At 39.5% G+C, this 18,961-nt stretch overlaps 1 protein-coding gene across 3 annotated transcripts in view; it reads right to left on the bottom strand.

Annotated features, from left to right (window-relative positions):
* The window catches only part of kdm4aa (lysine (K)-specific demethylase 4A, genome duplicate a), a 35,219-nt gene extending 17,610 nt beyond the window's left edge, over positions 1-17,609 (bottom strand). For 2 of the 3 annotated variants that reach the window (XM_053497631.1, XM_053497632.1), the window contains exons 1-11: positions 17,456-17,609; positions 15,325-15,469; positions 14,847-15,022; positions 13,858-13,972; positions 11,178-11,371; positions 10,914-10,963; positions 10,333-10,436; positions 7,910-8,047; positions 2,387-5,805; positions 1,946-2,097; positions 1,201-1,871 (exon numbers count right to left, since the gene is read on the bottom strand). In XM_053497631.1, the coding sequence (XP_053353606.1) occupies positions 1,201-1,871; positions 1,946-2,097; positions 2,387-5,805; positions 7,910-8,047; positions 10,333-10,436; positions 10,914-10,963; positions 11,178-11,371; positions 13,858-13,972; positions 14,847-15,022; positions 15,325-15,462 (5,157 nt within the window). In that variant the 5' untranslated portion in view covers positions 15,463-15,469; positions 17,456-17,609. The remainder of the gene's footprint in view (positions 1-1,200; positions 1,872-1,945; positions 2,098-2,386; positions 5,806-7,909; positions 8,048-10,332; positions 10,437-10,913; positions 10,964-11,177; positions 11,372-13,857; positions 13,973-14,846; positions 15,023-15,324; positions 15,470-17,455) is intronic. The other variant, XM_053497633.1, reaches the window with a different exon arrangement.
* Between the last annotated feature and the right edge of the window lie 1,352 nt (positions 17,610-18,961).

Raw genomic sequence — 18,961 nt, 5'->3', positions numbered from 1 at the left:
CCAGAACGCAAGTCATTGTGAAATATTTACCAGCTTTTAAGGCTAACATGTGCTCTGTATAATTCTATTTAATATAGGAGATCACACTGAATACTTCATGTATATTTGTGGTTTCAGGTTGCTAAGTCGAACATTAGAATTCTGTTTGTAGTGGTAGGTCGATATTGTGTCTTCTGGGTCGTCACTAGTGTGCCCTTTCATACTGTCCAACTTGCAGCTGCATAGATTAGCCTGACCGTGAACTACATTGAAAAAAGACGAAAGGGACACAACTCTGGCCTTAGGACGTTCTTTCCCAAGGATCACGCAGGCAAAAACATTGCGAGTGGTTTACGGGAGTTTCTTATCTCTTGGCAACTACAAGAGAACAGACAAGTGTTCTTTAACGATATTGTGAATGTCATCAGTCTCAATAACTGGACCTGACCGTCTGGTTTTGCCAAGAGCTATTGGTTAGTTTACCACCAAAAAACTAAACTTGTAAGTTATTTTCTTATGAGAAATGGCTGTCACCTTTCACCCAAATAATATTAATATAAACTAATGCATCCTGATTGGTTGGTATTTTCCCTCCTCATATCGATTCTGATATTTAGCATGCAGGAGAAAGTATGCAAATACAATTGAGCATGCAATTTGAGGGATTGAAATGACCTTTATTTTGTTTGCTCCAATAAATGCTGCTTTCTGCAAAGCTGTAATGACTGATAAAACGTTTTTCAATATTGTTGTCATGAATATCATGATGACAAATTTCCATTTTGAGGCTATCATGGCCATGTGTAGTAGTCACTGGTTAGTCGTGTTCTGTCTTAACTTGTGCGATTTCACCCCTGCATGATGTATGGACAAATGTCTACAAAGTAAGACTTAAATTTTTACAATGCAAGCTGTATGGCTTGAAATTTCTTTCTTCAAACAGTTTCTTGAAATAAAAAAAAAAAATAGTATGTATCTAGGGAGGTACCTTCTAATTTAAACCCGGGAATCAAACTCGCAATCTCCGGATGATAGGACGAGCACTTTACCACTGCGCCACTCGTTGGCCCCTGGTTTAGTGTTTGTTACAGACCTTAACATTCTTAGGATTTTAAGAGTACGATTTTTGTGTGTTTAAAAAGCAGAACTTTTTTGGATTTTCTTTGGACTTTGCCCACAATTTTGTTGAAACTTAGAAATGTATATAAATAAATATGTGACCTGTTCTTTCTCCTGCATCTCCGTGTCCGTGTCGCTGTCCCTTTCCTCTCGGTCCAGATCGTTGTAGTCTCCTTTAGCGTAGCTGTGGACATGGAGCACCTCAGCTGGACTGAGTGTCCTTTGAAAAAACCGCTGAGCTGAGCTCCCTCTGTAGGGTTCCCTTATCTCACCAATGTCCTCGTTTGAAACAGACCTGCCATGACTCTCCCTAGATTTGGCTTCATGTTTAGGGCTGCTTTTCCTGCGTTTTGGTGCGATATTACCACGGTGTCTTGAGTTATTGGTGGGTTTAGCCTGAATGCTGAGGTCACTCGGGTCTGTGGTGATGCTGTTAGGCGGAGATTTTACCTTGGTTTTGTTGGGTTTGGTGCCAACTGCACGCCGAGACAGAGGGGTGGTGCTGTTAGCCTGAGGCTGCTTAGCTCTAAGATCACAGCATGGAGTGGATTCTTTGGGCCGACAGGGAATGCTGCGAGCCTGGGAAGACGCAGTGATATGGCAGGACAGAGGAGTGCTATGGCGTCGGATGTGTGTTTTAGGAGTGATGGTGACAGGCTGTTTAATTGACTGAAGATGATGCGGCGAAGTTTCTAAGTGGGAGTGGTCTGGCTTCTTTTTCCTTTTCAGTGCTGGAGCACACACTTTAATGCTGTCCTCATTGTCACTCTCATCTGCAAGAAAGCATTATTAGTAAGGAAGGGGAGAAAAAAGAAGAATAAAAATGAGGAGTTGACTGCATTCCCACCTTGGCCCACTAAACATGACTGTTTGGCCTCACGCTTTGTTTCAGGTAGACTGAGCCTGGTTCTTTTTCGCTTGACCAGCTCTACAGCCTCAGCAAAACCAGCACTCGCCGCTCTTTGCCGCTTCATTCTGACCTTTGGCTTGGAACTGCTTCTGGTGTATACAGAGACAAGAAAGACATACAAAGCTCATTAGAACACTTGTACTATACTGTTACTTCGAATGAGAGCCAGTGTCTTTTTAAGGAGCACAGCACACAGACTAACCCATTAGGTCCCAGTGTGAGAGTTTAATAAAGCATGATGTATAAATAATTGTGGAGAAAAGCATAAGCTGTACTTCTGGCACTGGGAGTATGGTTTACTATCTATAGTCAGAGATAGCATCATAAAACACTCGATTTCCGTCGCAACTTAGTGTGTGTAATGTGACAAAATCTCACCTCTTCCTCTGAACAGAAACACTGATGGTCTTCATCTCTTCTTCCGTCTCTGTCACCTCTTTCTCTTCTCCAGTCTCTATGATCTCTGTCCCATTCTCTTCTAATTTTTCCTCTGGAGTTGCTGAAACAGGCTCTTCTTTCACAGTCTTAGTAATTTGCCCATCTTCATCATCAGACTTTTCGGACACGTCACCTCTCACTGTCTCACTCTCCAGGTCTTCCCTCAACGTTATATTCTCTGTCTGCTGTCCCACTGTTTTACTTTCCATTTCTTCCTTTAAACTTATGTTCTCTGTCTCACTCTCCACTTCTTTCTTTAAACTTATGTTCTCTGTCTCACTCTCCACTTCTTCCTTCAAACTTATGTTCTCTGTCTCACTCTCCACTTCTTCCTTCAAACTTATGTTCTCTGTCTCACTCGCCACTTCTTCCTTCAAACTTGTGTTCTCTGTCTCACTCTCCACTTCTTTCTTCAAACTTGTGTTCTCTGTCTCACTCTCCACTTCTTTCTTTAAACTTCTGTTTTCTGTCTCCCCTCTCTCTGTCTCACCCTCAAGGTCATCCCTCAAAGTTATATTCTCTGTCTCACTCTCAATTTCTTCCCTCAAAGCTATGCTTTCTGTCACCACTCTTCCTGTCTCACTTTCAGGATCTTTATCTAAAGTTATGTTGTTTGTCTCTCCTCTCCCTGTCTCACTCTCAAGGTTTTCCTTCCAATTTTTATTTTCTGTCTCACTCTCCATGTCTTCTTTCCTTATTGTGTTCTCTACCTCTTCTGTTCCTGCCCCTTCTGTCTCATTCTGCATTTCTTTCTTCTTCGTTATGCTCTCAGTCTCCCATCTTACTGTCACACTCTCAGTGTCTTGCCCCATTATATTCTTAATCTCTCCGAACCCAATCTCTCCTGTCTCATTCTCCATCCCTTCTTTCCCTGTTATGCTTACTATCTTTCCTCTCCCAGTGTCATTCTTCACCTCCCCTCTTACTGTCTCATCCCTTGTCTTTGTCTCGATCCCCACCTCTTCTTTAGTTGTCTCAATCTCTATAGCTTGTCTCTTGGTTTCTCCCTCAGTATTTACTCCTTTCTCGTCCTCGATCATTCTTCTTGCGGCCTCTCCCGTCTCACTCTCTATGTCTCTTTTCCATGTCTCATCTGTCTTGCTGACCACTTCTTCTAACCTTAATTTTTCTGTATCACACTCCATTTCACCACTGCCTTTCTCACTCTCAATCTCTCGCCCTGTTTCTATTGTTTCACTCTGAATCTCCCCTGTTTCAATCTCCATGTCTTCTCTGCTATTCTCTCCTGTTTTATTCTCGTGTATACTCTCCAACTCTTCTGTTCTATTCTCCATCTCTCCCCTGCTTCTCTCTCCTGTCTCACTTTCCATCTGTCCATTCTCCATCTCTCTTGTTGCACTTTGCATTTCTCTTCGATTCTTCTCGCCTGTCTCACTCTCTGTCTGTCCACTCGCTGCCACACACTCTATATGTTTACCCGCTGCCTCGCTCTCCACCTGCCCACCCGCTGCCTCGCTCTCCACCTGCCCACCCGCTGCCTCGCTCTCCACCTGCCCACCCGCTGCCTCGCTCTCCACCTGCCCACCCGCTGCCTCGCTCTCCACCTGCCCACCCGCTGCCTCGCTCTCCACCTGCGCACCCGCTGCCTCGCTCTCCAACACCCCACCCGCTGCCTCGCTCTCCACCTGCCCACCCGCTGCCTCGCTCTCCACCTGCCCACCCGCTGCCTCGCTCTCCACCTGCCCACACGCTGCCTCGCTCTCCACCTGCCCACACGCTGCCTCGCTCTCCACCTGCCCACACGCTGCCTCGCTCTCCAACTGCCCACACGCTGCCTCGCTCTCCAACTGCCCACACGCTGCCTCGCTCTCCAACTGCCCACACGCTGCCTCGCTCTCCAACTGCCCACACGCTGCCTCGCTCTCCACCTGCCCACACGCTGCCTCGCTCTCCAACTGCCCACACGCTGCCTCGCTCTCCACCTGTCCATTTCCTGCCTTGCTTTCCACCTGCCCACACGCTGCCTCACTCTTCACCTGTCCATTCCCGGTCTCAATCACCATCTTTCCAACCCCTGTCTCACTCTCCATCTCTCTGCTTCCAGTCTTAGTCTCCAGCTCTTCGCCCCCTGGCTTACTCCCTATTTCTGCATACCCTGTCTCACATCTCATCTTTTCTTCCCCTGTCTCTACTACCTCACTCTCTATGCCCCCAGGCCATTTCTCACTTTGCATTTCTCCTCTCCATGTCTCCCCTGTGTCATCTTTTATTTTTCCATTCCATGTTTCTCTGTCCAGATCATCCCTCTCAGTTTTACTGTTCATCTTTCCACTTTCTGTCTTGCTCTCCATCTTGCCACTCAACGTTTCATCCGTTTCACCTTCCAGCTTTCCACACACTGTCTCAATCTCCATTTGGCCTCTTTTTAAATTGTCCCTCATTGACTCTTCTGCCTCTCTCTCTTCTTTTTCATTTTCCCTATTTTCTCTGTCTGTCTCTTGACTGTCCATCCAACTCTTTTGCGTTTCCATCTCCGTCACTGATGTGTCCGTCTCTTGTACCACAGACAGGTTTTCTTTTTCCGTCTCTTGTACCACAGAAAGGTTTTTTTTTTCAGTCTCTTTACTATCTGTCTCACCCATGTCTTTCTTTATCTCACTGCTATTCAGCTCTTTGTTTCCAGTTTCTAGATTGTTCCTTGCTGACTTAGTTTCAATCTCTGTCTGTTTTATTTCTTCAGTCTCCATCTCTGCTGTATCTGTCTGTACTTCTTCCCCATCAGTCTTATTCTTTTTTCTGCTCTCTGTGCTGTCATTTTCTGTCTCCATCTCCATTTCATCTATTTCTCTTTCAGGTTGGTTTGTCTCTGCCAGACCTGCCTTATTGTCTGGTATTTTTATCTCCAACTCTTTTCTTTCTGTTTTCTCTCTCTTTCCATCAGTCACTTCTTTCTCTATGTCTATTTCAGTCCGTGTCTTCTCCATTTCACTATCTGCTTCTAGCTGAATCTTTCTGCTCTCTGCTTCCTCTTCCTCTGCATTTTCCTTCTGTGTTTCTGTGGTTATTTTATGCGCACCAGCATTTTCTATCATTTTGTCTTCTCTCTGTGTATCCGTCTCATCTGCCGCCATCTCTTTCTTTTGCGCCTCTCTCTCCCCTCTATCTTCATCTGCTGTCTCGATCTCTCCTCTGGTTTCAGCAGGGCCGCTGTTGCTGAGATCTCCCGTTTCTCCTGGTGTCTTTCCACCTTGCAGGAACTCTGCTGCTTCTGGTGTGGGTTTGGAGTGGTCAATTATCATTCTGTCCTTTCCTGCCATCCACAGTTTATATCGCTCTGGCTGGAACTTCAGCACAAATACGTCCATGGAGATCTTTACCATATCTTTACGGCACAAACACTGTGGCAGAAAAGAAGAATAAGAAAAAAATTTAAGCAGTACTGATTTTCAAATGACGTTTAAGCAGGAGTGCTAAAGAAGTAGAGTCAGTATGGTGCAGTGCACAGTGTGATAAGTGCCTTAAACTATGTGGGTGCTGGTTTGTTTTTGGCTTTTCAGGCAAGCAGCAGTGTTTTAAATCTTATACATTAGCTACAGAAAATGAGTGGAGGAAGCATACCGTACCAATACATGGGACTGGGCTTGTGTTCACCTCGGACTACTGTATTCTGTTTGTGGATTAGCAAATGTCTTTCCTGTGATTACAATAAGCTAGCTAAAACAATATGATATAACAGGCAGAGTTCCAAGTCAGCATATATTTGTCACTTAATGCTTTGCTACAAAACATATCAATGTTTAAAAAACTGTGCTTTTTACAAGCAAAGCTCATAGTCTATCAGGGGCATGTAGTTGGTGTACTGATATCCTTAGCATTAGACGACATTACCTTATATTTCTGATGAACTAAAATTCTGACTGTCTGATATAAAATGACTTTTGGCTCATACTGTCAATCAGAGGAGGATGTGTATCCCCTGATGAGTTTTGGTTCCTGTCAAAGTTTCTTTTACATTAATCTTATTTTAGGGATATTTTCTTTGCCACTGCAGTCTTTTGCTTGCTCACTAAGGGTTAAACTCTTAAGCAGCTGTGAGACAATCTGTGTCCCAGGGTGTAGTGTAATCTTCTGTAGTCAAGTTTAGACTCTTGTTCAGTATGAGTCACAAGCGAAGGTACACTGAAAACTGTGTGTCTGTTCTTAATATTCAGCAGAACAATCTCGCTTATCTCTGTTCCCACTTTCATACAAAACTTAAGTATCTAGACCATGACTGACCAATGCCTTAAGAACCTAACCTTCAGAATTAGCTATTTTTTCACAATTTCAATCGGTAATAGAAGCAAAAAGGAGTAATAAATAAACTCTCTTCACCGTGTACTATATATATACAAAAATTACAACAACTCATTATTTGCTAGCTGCAACATTCTCCAAAAAAGGGGAGACAATTGACTGTTTACTAATGTGTAATATCACTATTTCCGTTAATAACCCTTTGTACATCATTTGGACACTGAAAGCACAAGTAGGTCAAAATATGCAGTCATTTCAAATCTGGTGGCTGCAATATCTCCAAAAAAGTTGGGATAGGGCCAGTCCAAGACTTATAATGTGACAAGTAAAAATTACATGGTGATGAGAAACAAGTGCTAATAAATAGCTTTTCCAGTCATGTTACAGTATACAAGGAGTTTCAAAGAAAGGCCTAGTCCTTCTAGAGCAAGAGTAGGGCGTGGCTCACGGATTTGTTAACAGAAGCACAAGTAAATTATCTAATATGTTCAGGATAACACTAACAAATGTCAATACATAATATCATAAAGAAATTCTACAAAGAAAAAACACTTCTGAACAGACATGATCTTCCTCCCCCAAAAACCAATGTTTTAAAAACCGTCACTTTGGTAAACCCTTTGGCCATTACCACCATTTGTCGCTGCATTTACAAATGCAAACCAATGCTTAAGGAAACCATACATCCATTCTGTCCAGAGGGGTCAAAGACATCTGTAGGCTCTGTCTCATCTGAGATGGACAGTGGAACACTGGAAACATTTTTGTGGGCTGACGGGTCAACATTCCAATTCGTTTTTAGATTCAACAGCTATCACTGTTCTCTAGCTTAAAGAGGACCATCCAAGATACTATCAACTTCAGGTCCAAAAGTGGTACAAAAGTAGTACAAAAGTGGTACAGGTACAAAATAAAGAGACTTTACATTTGATTTCCTTTTGGTTTCATTTCTAAGTTCCACACTGTTCCAAATTTTTTTGGAATTGGGGTTGAAAAAGGGCAAACTGCGATAAAACATAAAACGCTTCATTTAATTACTCGCACTGCTGTGTTAAAAGCGTTAAAAGTGTTAAAAGCTTGAGTAATGCAACTGTGCATTACAAACCGATGCTAAGGTGTGACTGTACACCCAAGCAAATAAGTTGCATGATGACCTGGGATTGGTAGTGGTGACAAGCTTTAAGATTAGAATTTCCTCACACTTACTAATGCTGCCTGCTTGCCGTAGTCGATCCAGCGCTGAGTGGCGAAGTTTGTGGACTCTGCACAGTTGAATCCGTGATTAAATCCAGCATGATAGGCGTAGGGAAAGGTCACAATAAACTGACCTGCTTCCTGTGCAACCTGACATACACACAAAAGAGAAAAGACTTTAGACCCATGTCCCAAACATTAGAACTCATTTTCCTTTCCCTGAATATTGGCCTTTTAAGAAAGAAGGAATTTCAATTTTAAACATTAAGGCATAGTTATTATGAACGAAGCATTTGTTGAATGTAATGCGATCTTGCTAACGTCTAGTAGCACACTAGAAAGTCACTTAGCACACAAACTATTTTTACAATCACTTAGTATGCTGTAGTAAACTACTAAACATACTGCTCTTTTCTTCATGATGCAATACCTTGAAATTCTATACTGAGCAGGTTTTATTGACCCACTATTAGAGTCTGCTGCTCTGCTTAACAGTGAAGGTGAGAGAAGGGAGAAACAGAATTATTTAAATAATTAATAATAATTATTTTTTATAAATACACAATTATCTCACGTTACTCTTGTTAATTTAGTTTTTAATTTAGCTAGTTTGCTGTCTAGCAGCTGGTGTGCTATTACAGTAGTTTTGGCAGAGAGACATGCGATTGCTGTGAGTGAAGCTTATGCAAACTTTAAGCAAAATCAGGATATTTTACCTCACACCAAAAAGGTGTGTTACCAATGAGTTATATTTTTTCTTGCCCATAAGAAAACATTAACATTCTGTATAAAATATTTTCATTTTTAGTTTTTGCAACATGGAATATGTTTAAAATACTCTATATAACTCAAAATGTAATCAGAGCTCTCTGACAGATAGGGTCACAAAAATACTTCCACACCTCCTTCTTATTTCATTTTAATTGAGTTATTATAAAATTTATTTTTAACTATGTATTCGCATTTTCTGATGTCATGATTAAACACACTTCACCCCAAAGTATTAGACACCACAGTCGTCAAGTGACTGAATGATGTACAGTAACTACCAGTAGCCAAAAATGTGGGAAAATTCCCAAAATCTCTCCGACTGCACATGCAATAAATAAAATCAATAGCTACATAAAGGGTTAATGTTAATTAAACAGTCTATACTGCCTCTTAACAGGATCTCGTTAAGATGTAATATTATAATGTATGTAAATATTAAATGTTTGTAAAAACTAGGGTCGTCAATCACCAGTTACCACCGGATACAATATTATCATGGTACCTGGGTGCTGATTTAATATCGCGATCCTGTATGCATTTTATGACTATGCCGATTTGAACCTTAATAGCTGTCATAACTAAAAGGTTTTATACCTTAGCGTTATTCACAACTAAATTAAACATGAGCAATTACAGTAAGTGTAGACTATTCCTTATAACATTAAGTTTTCTCATTTAAAAATCAATGGCAGCAATTTAACAATACAAACTAAACTCAAATACAAGAGTTTAACATTCAACTTAAAATTAAATTAAACAAAAATGCATTTAACTAAGCAGCATGTACCACCATTATACCATCCACAATAATTGAAATTTCTAAACGAAATTAGCAAATATTCCACTCCTACCACCTGTATGTTAATAAAGAAACAGCAAAGTTTTTACCATCTCAAATGCCTCCAAATTCTCAAAACTCCACTTGACGAAAAGTGTTTGTGTTGATCAGTTGCGAACACACCCGGCTTCTAATAGATTGCAAATATATTTTTAAGACTAATTTGTGCTCTTGGTATTGTGAGGCGAGTGCAAAAGTGTGTAATGAGTGTAGTGTGTGTAGTGAGATTTTCTTGGAGAAAAAAGTCTGAGGCTTTTGAACGCATGTGAGAATGAGAATGAAAGGCAATAAAAATTTGTTTCTGTTGCACCGTGGGCAAGCTTGTGCATTCTGCAGAAAATCAGTTATATCCAGGGCTGATTGGTCAAGTGGTCAAGTGATCAAGCTGAAAACCAAACAATTCTGGACACTGGCTGATCAACCGGTGCATCTCTATTATCATTGTTAAAAAATAAAAATGTTATTAATAAAAAAAAATTAAAAAATGACACACGTAAATTATAACTTATTTTCATAACTGAACAGATTTTTTTCCTTCTCTAGTAAATACATTCATGCATTTATGTAAATAGTTTCCTTGGTCCACTCTTTCTGTTTCTGATTGTCAATCTACCTGGTATAAATTAACTAAAAGCTAATTATTTACATAAAAGTAGCCCCACGCACTTCTTTCCCCCTCTAAGATACTCAGTGCACTTTATTTCATATGTCATGTCAAATTCAGAAACCATTCGGGAGTAAAGAAAGGCATTATTCTTCCTACTGTGAGTAATAACTGAGGGTTTAAGAAATAATTAAACCAGCTATAAGCTTAACGTAAACCAACCTTCTCTAGAGGAATGCCATACTTTCTCAGTATTGACGGGGAAATCAGAGTCATTTTGTGTCGCAGGAAGGCTTCACAACTTCGAGCACTTCCAGGGAAAAAGCCTGAAAAGCACAGCCAGATACAGAATCAGTATGCACAATCTCAGAGGCTCACAACTGCCAGATTCAACAAAATAAATTCAAAGAAAAGTAAAACAAAAATGAATATATTTAGAGAGTTATACAGTTCTTTTCAGCCCAAATATTTGGTGTCCCAGGCTTGCTTTTTTTTTTTGGTTTTGCCTTAGAGCTATGATACGAAAAAGGCAGAGGAGTATAAAACGCAAAGTCTAGCACTGTTCAAACTGTATGCCTAAATCACCACATCACAACTGTACAGAATTCTTTACTAATTTAGTTAAATCCTAGAGCCTCAGTAAAAAATAAAGAAGCAAACTGATCAACCATGCTAACTAACTATATTTGTTTATAACTATATTTATTGAACAGACATTTGCTCCAACATGTGGCCAAACATTTATGACACTCCAGCAGAGGCATATCCATAAGAAAATAATAAAACAGCAGATTTGGTCCTACCTTTTGCGAGACGTTCTAATCGCTTCCCGTATTCTGGAGGCACAACGTACCTGCACAGGTGTACAGTTAGTTAGTCAGTAGGTATCTATTTGCCTTTTTAAATACATTGCCTAAAAACCACGCACAGCATGCGTTATTGTCGCTGCTGCTTTCTGTTAACAAAAACACACTGTTCTGTGCTTGTTGGAAAACAGTTTGAATTAAGAACACATTATGTTAGTGTACTCTGATGGACTGATGGATGTGACTTAATTAGCACTGTACCATGATTTAGGTTCTCCAAAGTGCAGATAGTTGATACTGTAGAGATCCATATCCTCAGTGTGCCAGGCAAACGTACTCTTCCACATCCCGAAGTACAGGGACGGTGTGTTCACCCCTTCAATCTTGATGCCACTCTCGTTCTCCACTGTGTCCAGGATAGTGTTCAGATGCCCGATGTTCCACACGCTTACATCCTGCATAGAAATATAAAACAACACACAGACATGAGGCAGAGCCAGAAGAGAGCCTGCACATCATGAGGCATACTCAAAATATTATATTAGCTTTAACACTTTAATAAACATGATATTACAGTAAATTTTGTGTTTTTGATGAACCATACTCTGTAGACTGATATGATATTCTCAACGAATTCTTATCAGATTTATGAGAATCCTGGAATGGCTTTAAATTTACAGGTGTGCTTCGTCACAAGTTAATTTCTCGTCATAATATCCTTTAGACCATCTGTTGTCCTGTGCAGAGGAAGGGCGAGTACTCAGTCAAAAGCCTTACTAGTGCTACTACAACTACTGTAGAAATCCATATTATGGCAAGAAACATCAGTCAATCTGAAAAAGATTGAACAGAAAGACCAAAAGCTACATCTTTTGCAGAGGATAGGTTCATTAGAATGGACAGCCTCAGAAACCACTAATTTACAGCACCTCAAATTAGAGCCCACATGAACTTAAAGGGGTCATACGGGCCTACATGCACTTTTTGAAGCTGTTTGGACTGAAATGTGTGTTAGGAGAGTGTGTACACAACCACTCTACAATGATAAAGAGCCGCCCAGTGATTTTCTTTTCATTTATTAAAATAACATGCCCCTTCTGAAATCAGGCCAATCTCAAATGCCTGTCGATGTGACGCCACACCAACAGAGGCCGCTTTTACTATAGTTGATTGACACTGGTGTTTTAGTAAAGAGCCGCCCCGAGTGAGAAGAAACTGTCGGCCATTGTTTTTCGCCGCTGGAGCAAAATGTCGCCTAAGCGAGTGTGGTGTAATAGTGAACACAGCATTCGTCATTCACTACCGACATCTGAGCCGCTGAGGACGCAGTGCCTGTGAATTTTTGAAGCTAACGTCCCTGCCGATCTACCCAAATGCGTTCATGTTTGTGCTAATAATTTTTCACCAGACTGCTTTAACGCGGGTCAATATAAAGCAGGTTTTGCTAGGAAGCAGCTCCTAAAAAATGGATCTGTATTAATGCTTCGTGTTCCTGCTTCATCTTCACCAGGCTCGGTGAGTGTGATTTCTTTTTCTATGAATCTTTGCAGATCGCCTTTTCTACGCACTGCGTTGTGGGCAATGCTTTGAGGGTAATGCAGTCCAAAGCATTGCCCGCACTGGACTACACTCCCGTGGCTATACCCCACGTGTGTTGTGAAGACACGCCCCACAGAATTTGGGGGCGGGCTCAGCAGAGATCATAAGCATTTAAAGGAGCATGTACTGAAACAGGTTGCTGAGAACAGAGCTAGTTTTTACCAGGTAAAAGTAGTGTTTTTTTTTACACAACCATTGAGAATTTTTCAATTAAAGTATATTACAAACTTTTCTTTAGGACCCTAAAGAATCATATTAACATTTAATGAAAAATGGTGCTGGATGAACCCTTTAAACATTCTTGGAGTTCAAGTGGCAGAGATATTTGAACACCCAGCATCAGGGGTCAAAAAAACATAAATTCAGAAGAACAACAAGCAGAAGAGACTTGTTTGGGCCAAGAAAATGACAGTAGATCAGTGGAAAACTGTCTTTTGGTCTGACGAGTACAAATTTGAGATTTGTGGTTCTAACTTCCATGTCTTTGTCAGATGTACAGAGGATTCAAAGACGCTTCCTGAATGTGTGATTCCCACTGTAAATCATGGAGGAAAAGGTGTGAGGGTGTGGGGGTGATTTGCTGGTGACACTGAAAATTGAAGGCACAATTAATCGGCATGGCTACCACAGGATTTTGCTGTGACATGCCATCTCATCAGGCTTGCACTTGTTTTCCAACAGGACAATGACCCAAACACACCTCTAGGTTATGCAAGAGCTATTTGTCCAAGAAGAAAAGTAAGGGAGTTCTGCATCAAATGACCTGGCCTCCAAATTCACCCAATCTAAAGCCAATTAAATTGTTTTGGGATGAGTTGGACCAGAGAGTTAAGAAAAAGCAGCCAAAATCTGTGAGAACGCCTTCAAGATTGTTGGAAAACCATTCAAGGTTACAACCTACCTCATGATGCTGAGAGAATGCCAAGAGTGTGCAAAGATTCTGGGTTATTTACCATATTTTTGTGCGTGTGTGTATATTGAGCAACAAATTATAAAATCAAACAAAAATATATTAAATTTGTCCGAGTCTACTGCCTAGAATGTTGCTCAAACCTAAAGAAGTTGCAAATGACCTAATTCAGACCCTGACATCTTGGGAGATTGCGAAGCCGTTTGTTAGAAAAACAATGCTGTGCTCTTTCCTTCATAATCGTTGTAAATTTCCAGCAGCTGTGTATGTTTTAATTAAAGTTTACACACTCAGTTAACACTAACTCATAAAATAGGACTAAGAAACTGAGGGAAATGCTATTGTTGTTTTTATTTAATATCACACTGCTCATTCACAAAACATATCCAGTGTGTGGAAACCGGAACAGCAGCACAAAGACAGGGTACTCACTGGGTCATAGAGAGTCCCGTTAACGTCCACACCAAAGAGTGGAGAATTAAGTGTAAGATTCTTCCAGTACTTCCGCTCTAGCTCATCAAAATCTGCATAGCGAGGGTTACAGAACCTGCAATAAGAGAGGTAGGGTTAATCTTTGATAATCTGTTCAATGGTAGATATTATCCATGTAAAGACTTGATCTGATTGTTTCTCTCTCTCTTTGGAGTAAATATATTCTTTTAGCATGTCTGCTGCACATGGGGATATCATTAGCTGAACATGGGGACAGTTTTCCAGTAAGGAAATTTTGCTTCTATTCCTGATCAGTAAGTGAGTTATGAGGACAACTCTCTCCCACCAGTCTTTACTTTCATCTACTGGGTTTTGGCTGAGGCACTGATTGACTCGCCATTTTATACATAGTTAAGCGTATAAAATGAATAAGAGTGAATTCTTGTAACCCACTGTAACTTAGCAGGTGGGATTTATTGGAAAAAACTATATATATTTATTTATATATATTTATATATTTATAAATATTTGAGATAATTTAAGACTGAGTAACTGAAATATCTGAGATAATTTAAGATAGTGTGCTCAAAACATCTGAGATAAATAAAGATGGTGTGTCTGAAGTATCTGAGATAAATAAAAACCATGTGCCTAAAATATCTAAGATAAATAAAGACAGTGTGCCTGAAATATCTTGGATGTGTGCCTGAAATAATCATGATAAATAAAGATGGTGTGCCTTAAATAACTGTGATAAATAAAGACGGTGTGCCTGACATTAACTTTGATAAATAAAGACGATGTGCCTGAAATATCTGAGATAAATAAAGACAGTGTGCCTCAAAATATCTGAGATAAATAAAGATGGTATGTCTGAAATATCTAAAAAAATAAAGACTGTGTTACAGGAATATCTGCAAAAAATAAAAGCTGTATGCCTAAAATATCTAAGATAAATGACGACTGCGTAACAGGAATCAGATTTTCACCTGTCTGTGTAAGCAATCTTGCGGAACTCGCGTACAGTCATGGGCTTCTTCTGGATGTTGTACTGTGTAAAAAGACCAGACTGACCCGTCACCACTTGTTGAATAGGAGCAGGTATGACCAGGTCATCAATGTCATCATATGTGCGGCGGGGCTTCCAGTCCTTAGGAGGCACAACCTGTGGCAGATTTGAAATAATGAATATTGTGTATTCTGGCTTTTAAAAGTAATAAATGTCTACAAGCCTTTATGGAACAATTTTATCCAAAGATCTTGTTGCTGTGAGCTTAAATGCATATTCATAGTCTTGTTATCTTCAGACTTAAGACAGTAACAGTCTTTTTAGCTCTATGTGCCAGTGGATAATGTGTTTATTCTTGTCTGTGAATTATGCACAATATGTGTGTGTGAAGGCCTGGGCTGGGACACATGGCTGTTAAAGAAGCACGTGGTGTCTTTAGAGTTTGGAGTTGCACTAACCTTTGCCATGCCAGCCAAGTGAGCACCCTTTGACTCCATGTAAGCAATGTAGCGGCTGAAGTCTTTGAATTCCTCCTTGGTCGGGTGGAAGGTCATGATCCTCGACCCAGGAGCCTGAGCTACTGAGTCCGAGGCCATTCTGCTCCTGGGAAAGACAGATTTAAATGAGAATAGAAAAATCCATCAATCGGTTGCAGTCAAGTACAGCACTGTAGAGAACTGTTCTGGCTGTGAATACAGATAACTCATTATTTATAGCAAACTACAAATACGACCATATTACACCAGTAATTACACATATTACACATACAGTAATTACACGTATTACACATAAAGTTGATGTCCACTGATGTCCACCCATGTATATTTGCCCACCCTTTTAAAAAAATCTGTCTGGGAGAACTATGCCATCTGTAGTCGATTAACTAGTGGCAGATAGTTCCCTCTCACGCTACTGCTTCTGTGCTTGTTTATTCTGCTACCATGAGAGCGGTGTACTGAGAGGCAGTAAATGCAGCGGACATCAGCTGCAGTAAAAATAATAAGGAGAGTGTACTGACAGCCACACATGCTGTGCAGACAAACACAGTTTAGCACATGAACTCTCTTAAAAAACAAAACAAAAAAAACTAAACAAGGAAGATTAACAGCATTGGTCAATGAACGATTTGGGGTGCTTATATAGGAGTCCTACCAGAGTGTCAACAGGGGATCAAACTGTACATTTGGATTTCCTGATATGTCAGGTATGTGCATATTAAAATCATTTGGCACAGAAACAACCACACAAAATGAAATAAAATTCAGTTCCGTATACTGCCTAAGTTGTGAGGAAAAATATTGCTTAATCCTGACCCTTATAAATTTATTATAGCACAGTAATGCAAAAAAGGCTAAAAACATGCTCTGGGTTTTTAAGGGCTACCTGCTTTGACAAACAGTGGCATATTTGTGCACCAAACAATGTTTAGTTCATAATAATAATATATATATTTTTTTTTTTTACTTCATCTTACTCTTTACATGTGTGTATATTGAGGGAATTTGTTTGTAGGTTGGATCTCCGAAATATGAAATTAATAAAAAAAAAAAAAACTAATTGTGTTAAAGGTCATTTGTACTTGTTGTATGTAGAAGACCACTTTTGTGCTGGGAGGTAACGCTGGCTAAAACCACGAGGATATTATAGACCTGTGGAAAACACTGTACACAGTAGGGTGTAATTACAATATTAATAAACTTTAAATTTATATATAAGTAATACATTTATTTAATGAACTTTAAAACTGTGGCATTAGCAGCTTTGTTAAAAATGAATGAAGACTTTACACTAACGTACCTTAGTATTAAGTACATTACAAAACTAAGAATTTATTAAAAATTGTTCCCTTGTTACCTTATTATTTTTGCGTTAACATGCCCTACTTTTCTGCTCTTTAGTTTGAATGATTAACCTTCAAACATCTTCATGATACTTTAATTATGGCTTTAGCGATGTTAAAACACTGAATCAATTAAGTGACGCAAGTCTAAATGTAGTGTATTAAAAATTAAAAAGTCTTGAAACCCCGACTTAATTAAATAAACCAGCAAATAATAACCTTATTATCGTATTACAATTAATTAACGAAGTTCTAAGTTAATTTCCAAGCGCTGTCATTTAGCTGTCAAGGAAAGTAGTTAGCATGCGTGCTAGCAACGCCATCGCTGACCTGATAAGCTCCGCCCTCTGCTCATGATTGGACGAAATCCCGGTTAACGCTACGACTTCGTGCCTCTGATTGGTCCACACTTAAGTTCGTCAAATCTAACTTTAATTCCCGGATAAGTTTATGGTTAGCTGGCTGACTTGAACAACAAACTTTAAGTTCCGAAAAACACATCAACTAATAACTATTAAGTTGAGTTACATTGGCATGCTTCAGTGTTCTAAAATTCCCGTATTAACAGCGAAAAAACTTGCAACGAAGTTTCTACCTCCTATACATGACATTTGCGATAGAAATCAGTACTCTTGCAATGCTAGCTAGGCTAACTAGCAAAACAGTGCAGTGTCCATATTAGCGATAGCACTTGCACCTCTGTGGCAAAACTAAACTTTCTCGAAAGGGCAAACTGTACGTTTGCTTACGTGTTTTCGACACTCAGCTGCACGTCGCTTTGTCCGAATTCTCCAGATGAACACGGTGGTTAGGTTCACGACGGCTGGAAAAGATTGTCCTCCATTATTGTGACACACGGACGCGCACGCGCACTATAGAGTTGTTTACAAAGATGGAAGAAGGCGTTCCCCCATGCTTTCCCACCGCAATGTTTCTCTTCTTCTTCGCTGCTTCTCCAGCGTGGACACGCCCCCAGCAAAGCTGATTGGTCATCAAAAATGACCTTGGTCTGATATCACCAGTATATATTATTATAATAATAATAATAAAAAGAGAAACAAAGTATCAAAGGGCATTGAACTGAACAGAGAAGGATTAGAGTCTTTCCCTAAGGGCCCAAATTCATATTATGAATAATATGAATAATATAATGATAATATATTAATATTATCATTAATAATAATAATAATAATAATATAGGCAATACTATAAGGTGGCATAGTAATTAGCACTGTGTCCTTACACCTCTAGGGTTGAAGTTTAGATTCCCAACCTTGGGTCTGTGTTCGTGAAGTTTGCATGTTCTTCCCATGCTGGTGGGTTTCCTCCCACAGTCCAAAGACATGCAGATTAGGTTAGTTGGCATTCCCAAATTGCTGAACAATAAATTATTATTATTATGAGTAGTAGTAATAGTGGTAGTAGTATTTTATTTAGTACTTGAAGAAATGTGATATTTGCAAAATCTTAATATACATTTGCTTGGTGCTGCACGTCGAAAATAAATAAATGAATAAATTAAAAGGTCATTCGACAAATGTTGCATTTAATAATATTTGTAACAAATGCACAGTATTCATTTTTACACAAACACTCACTTATTCACAATATGCAGTTAAGAAATGCCAGTTAGCCTGATCTGCAGGAATCGAACCCTCAGCCCTGGAGGTGCGAGGCTACAGTGACACTTTAGCATACTATATGATGTAATATCAACATCATAGAAAAATACTTTCAAAAATAATCCACAATGGTGTGGTGTAATGCTGCCCAATGCAAAGTCCAGATTATTTTTATATAATAGGGTCATGTTTTATTAATCTAACAACGTTTTTGCAATGATTTGCAAACGATTCTATTTTGTAATTCATTCACATATGACAGAAATATTTAAACAATTTATACCTCTGTTCAATGTATCGATGCATACATAAGACTATCCTATTAAGTTCTGCTTATCACTTACATTATTGCAAGAGTAAACAAGCATTCCAGACACCCTTTTTTTTGACAAAAACTAAAAACACAGTTTGTCATGTCAAAGTGTTAAAAACATCATCTACACTAACCACTCTTCCATGGCAAAAACTTACTGACCTTTACAAAGTGCTGCAATCCAAGAATTCCTCCATAGACGTTAAATAAATATTTAAAACTGTTTAATAATATATAATAGTTTATTAGCCTTACATTTCCTGAAGTCTCTGTGAAAAGGTAGTTATTTTAGAACCACTAACATAATAGTATGAGCTGTG

This window comes from Clarias gariepinus, chromosome 6, assembly GCF_024256425.1.
Source record: "Clarias gariepinus isolate MV-2021 ecotype Netherlands chromosome 6, CGAR_prim_01v2, whole genome shotgun sequence".
Taxonomy (NCBI): Eukaryota; Metazoa; Chordata; class Actinopteri; order Siluriformes; family Clariidae; genus Clarias; species Clarias gariepinus.
The sequence above is the reverse complement of the archived record's forward strand: the minus strand, read 5'-3'. Positions and strand labels throughout refer to the sequence as shown.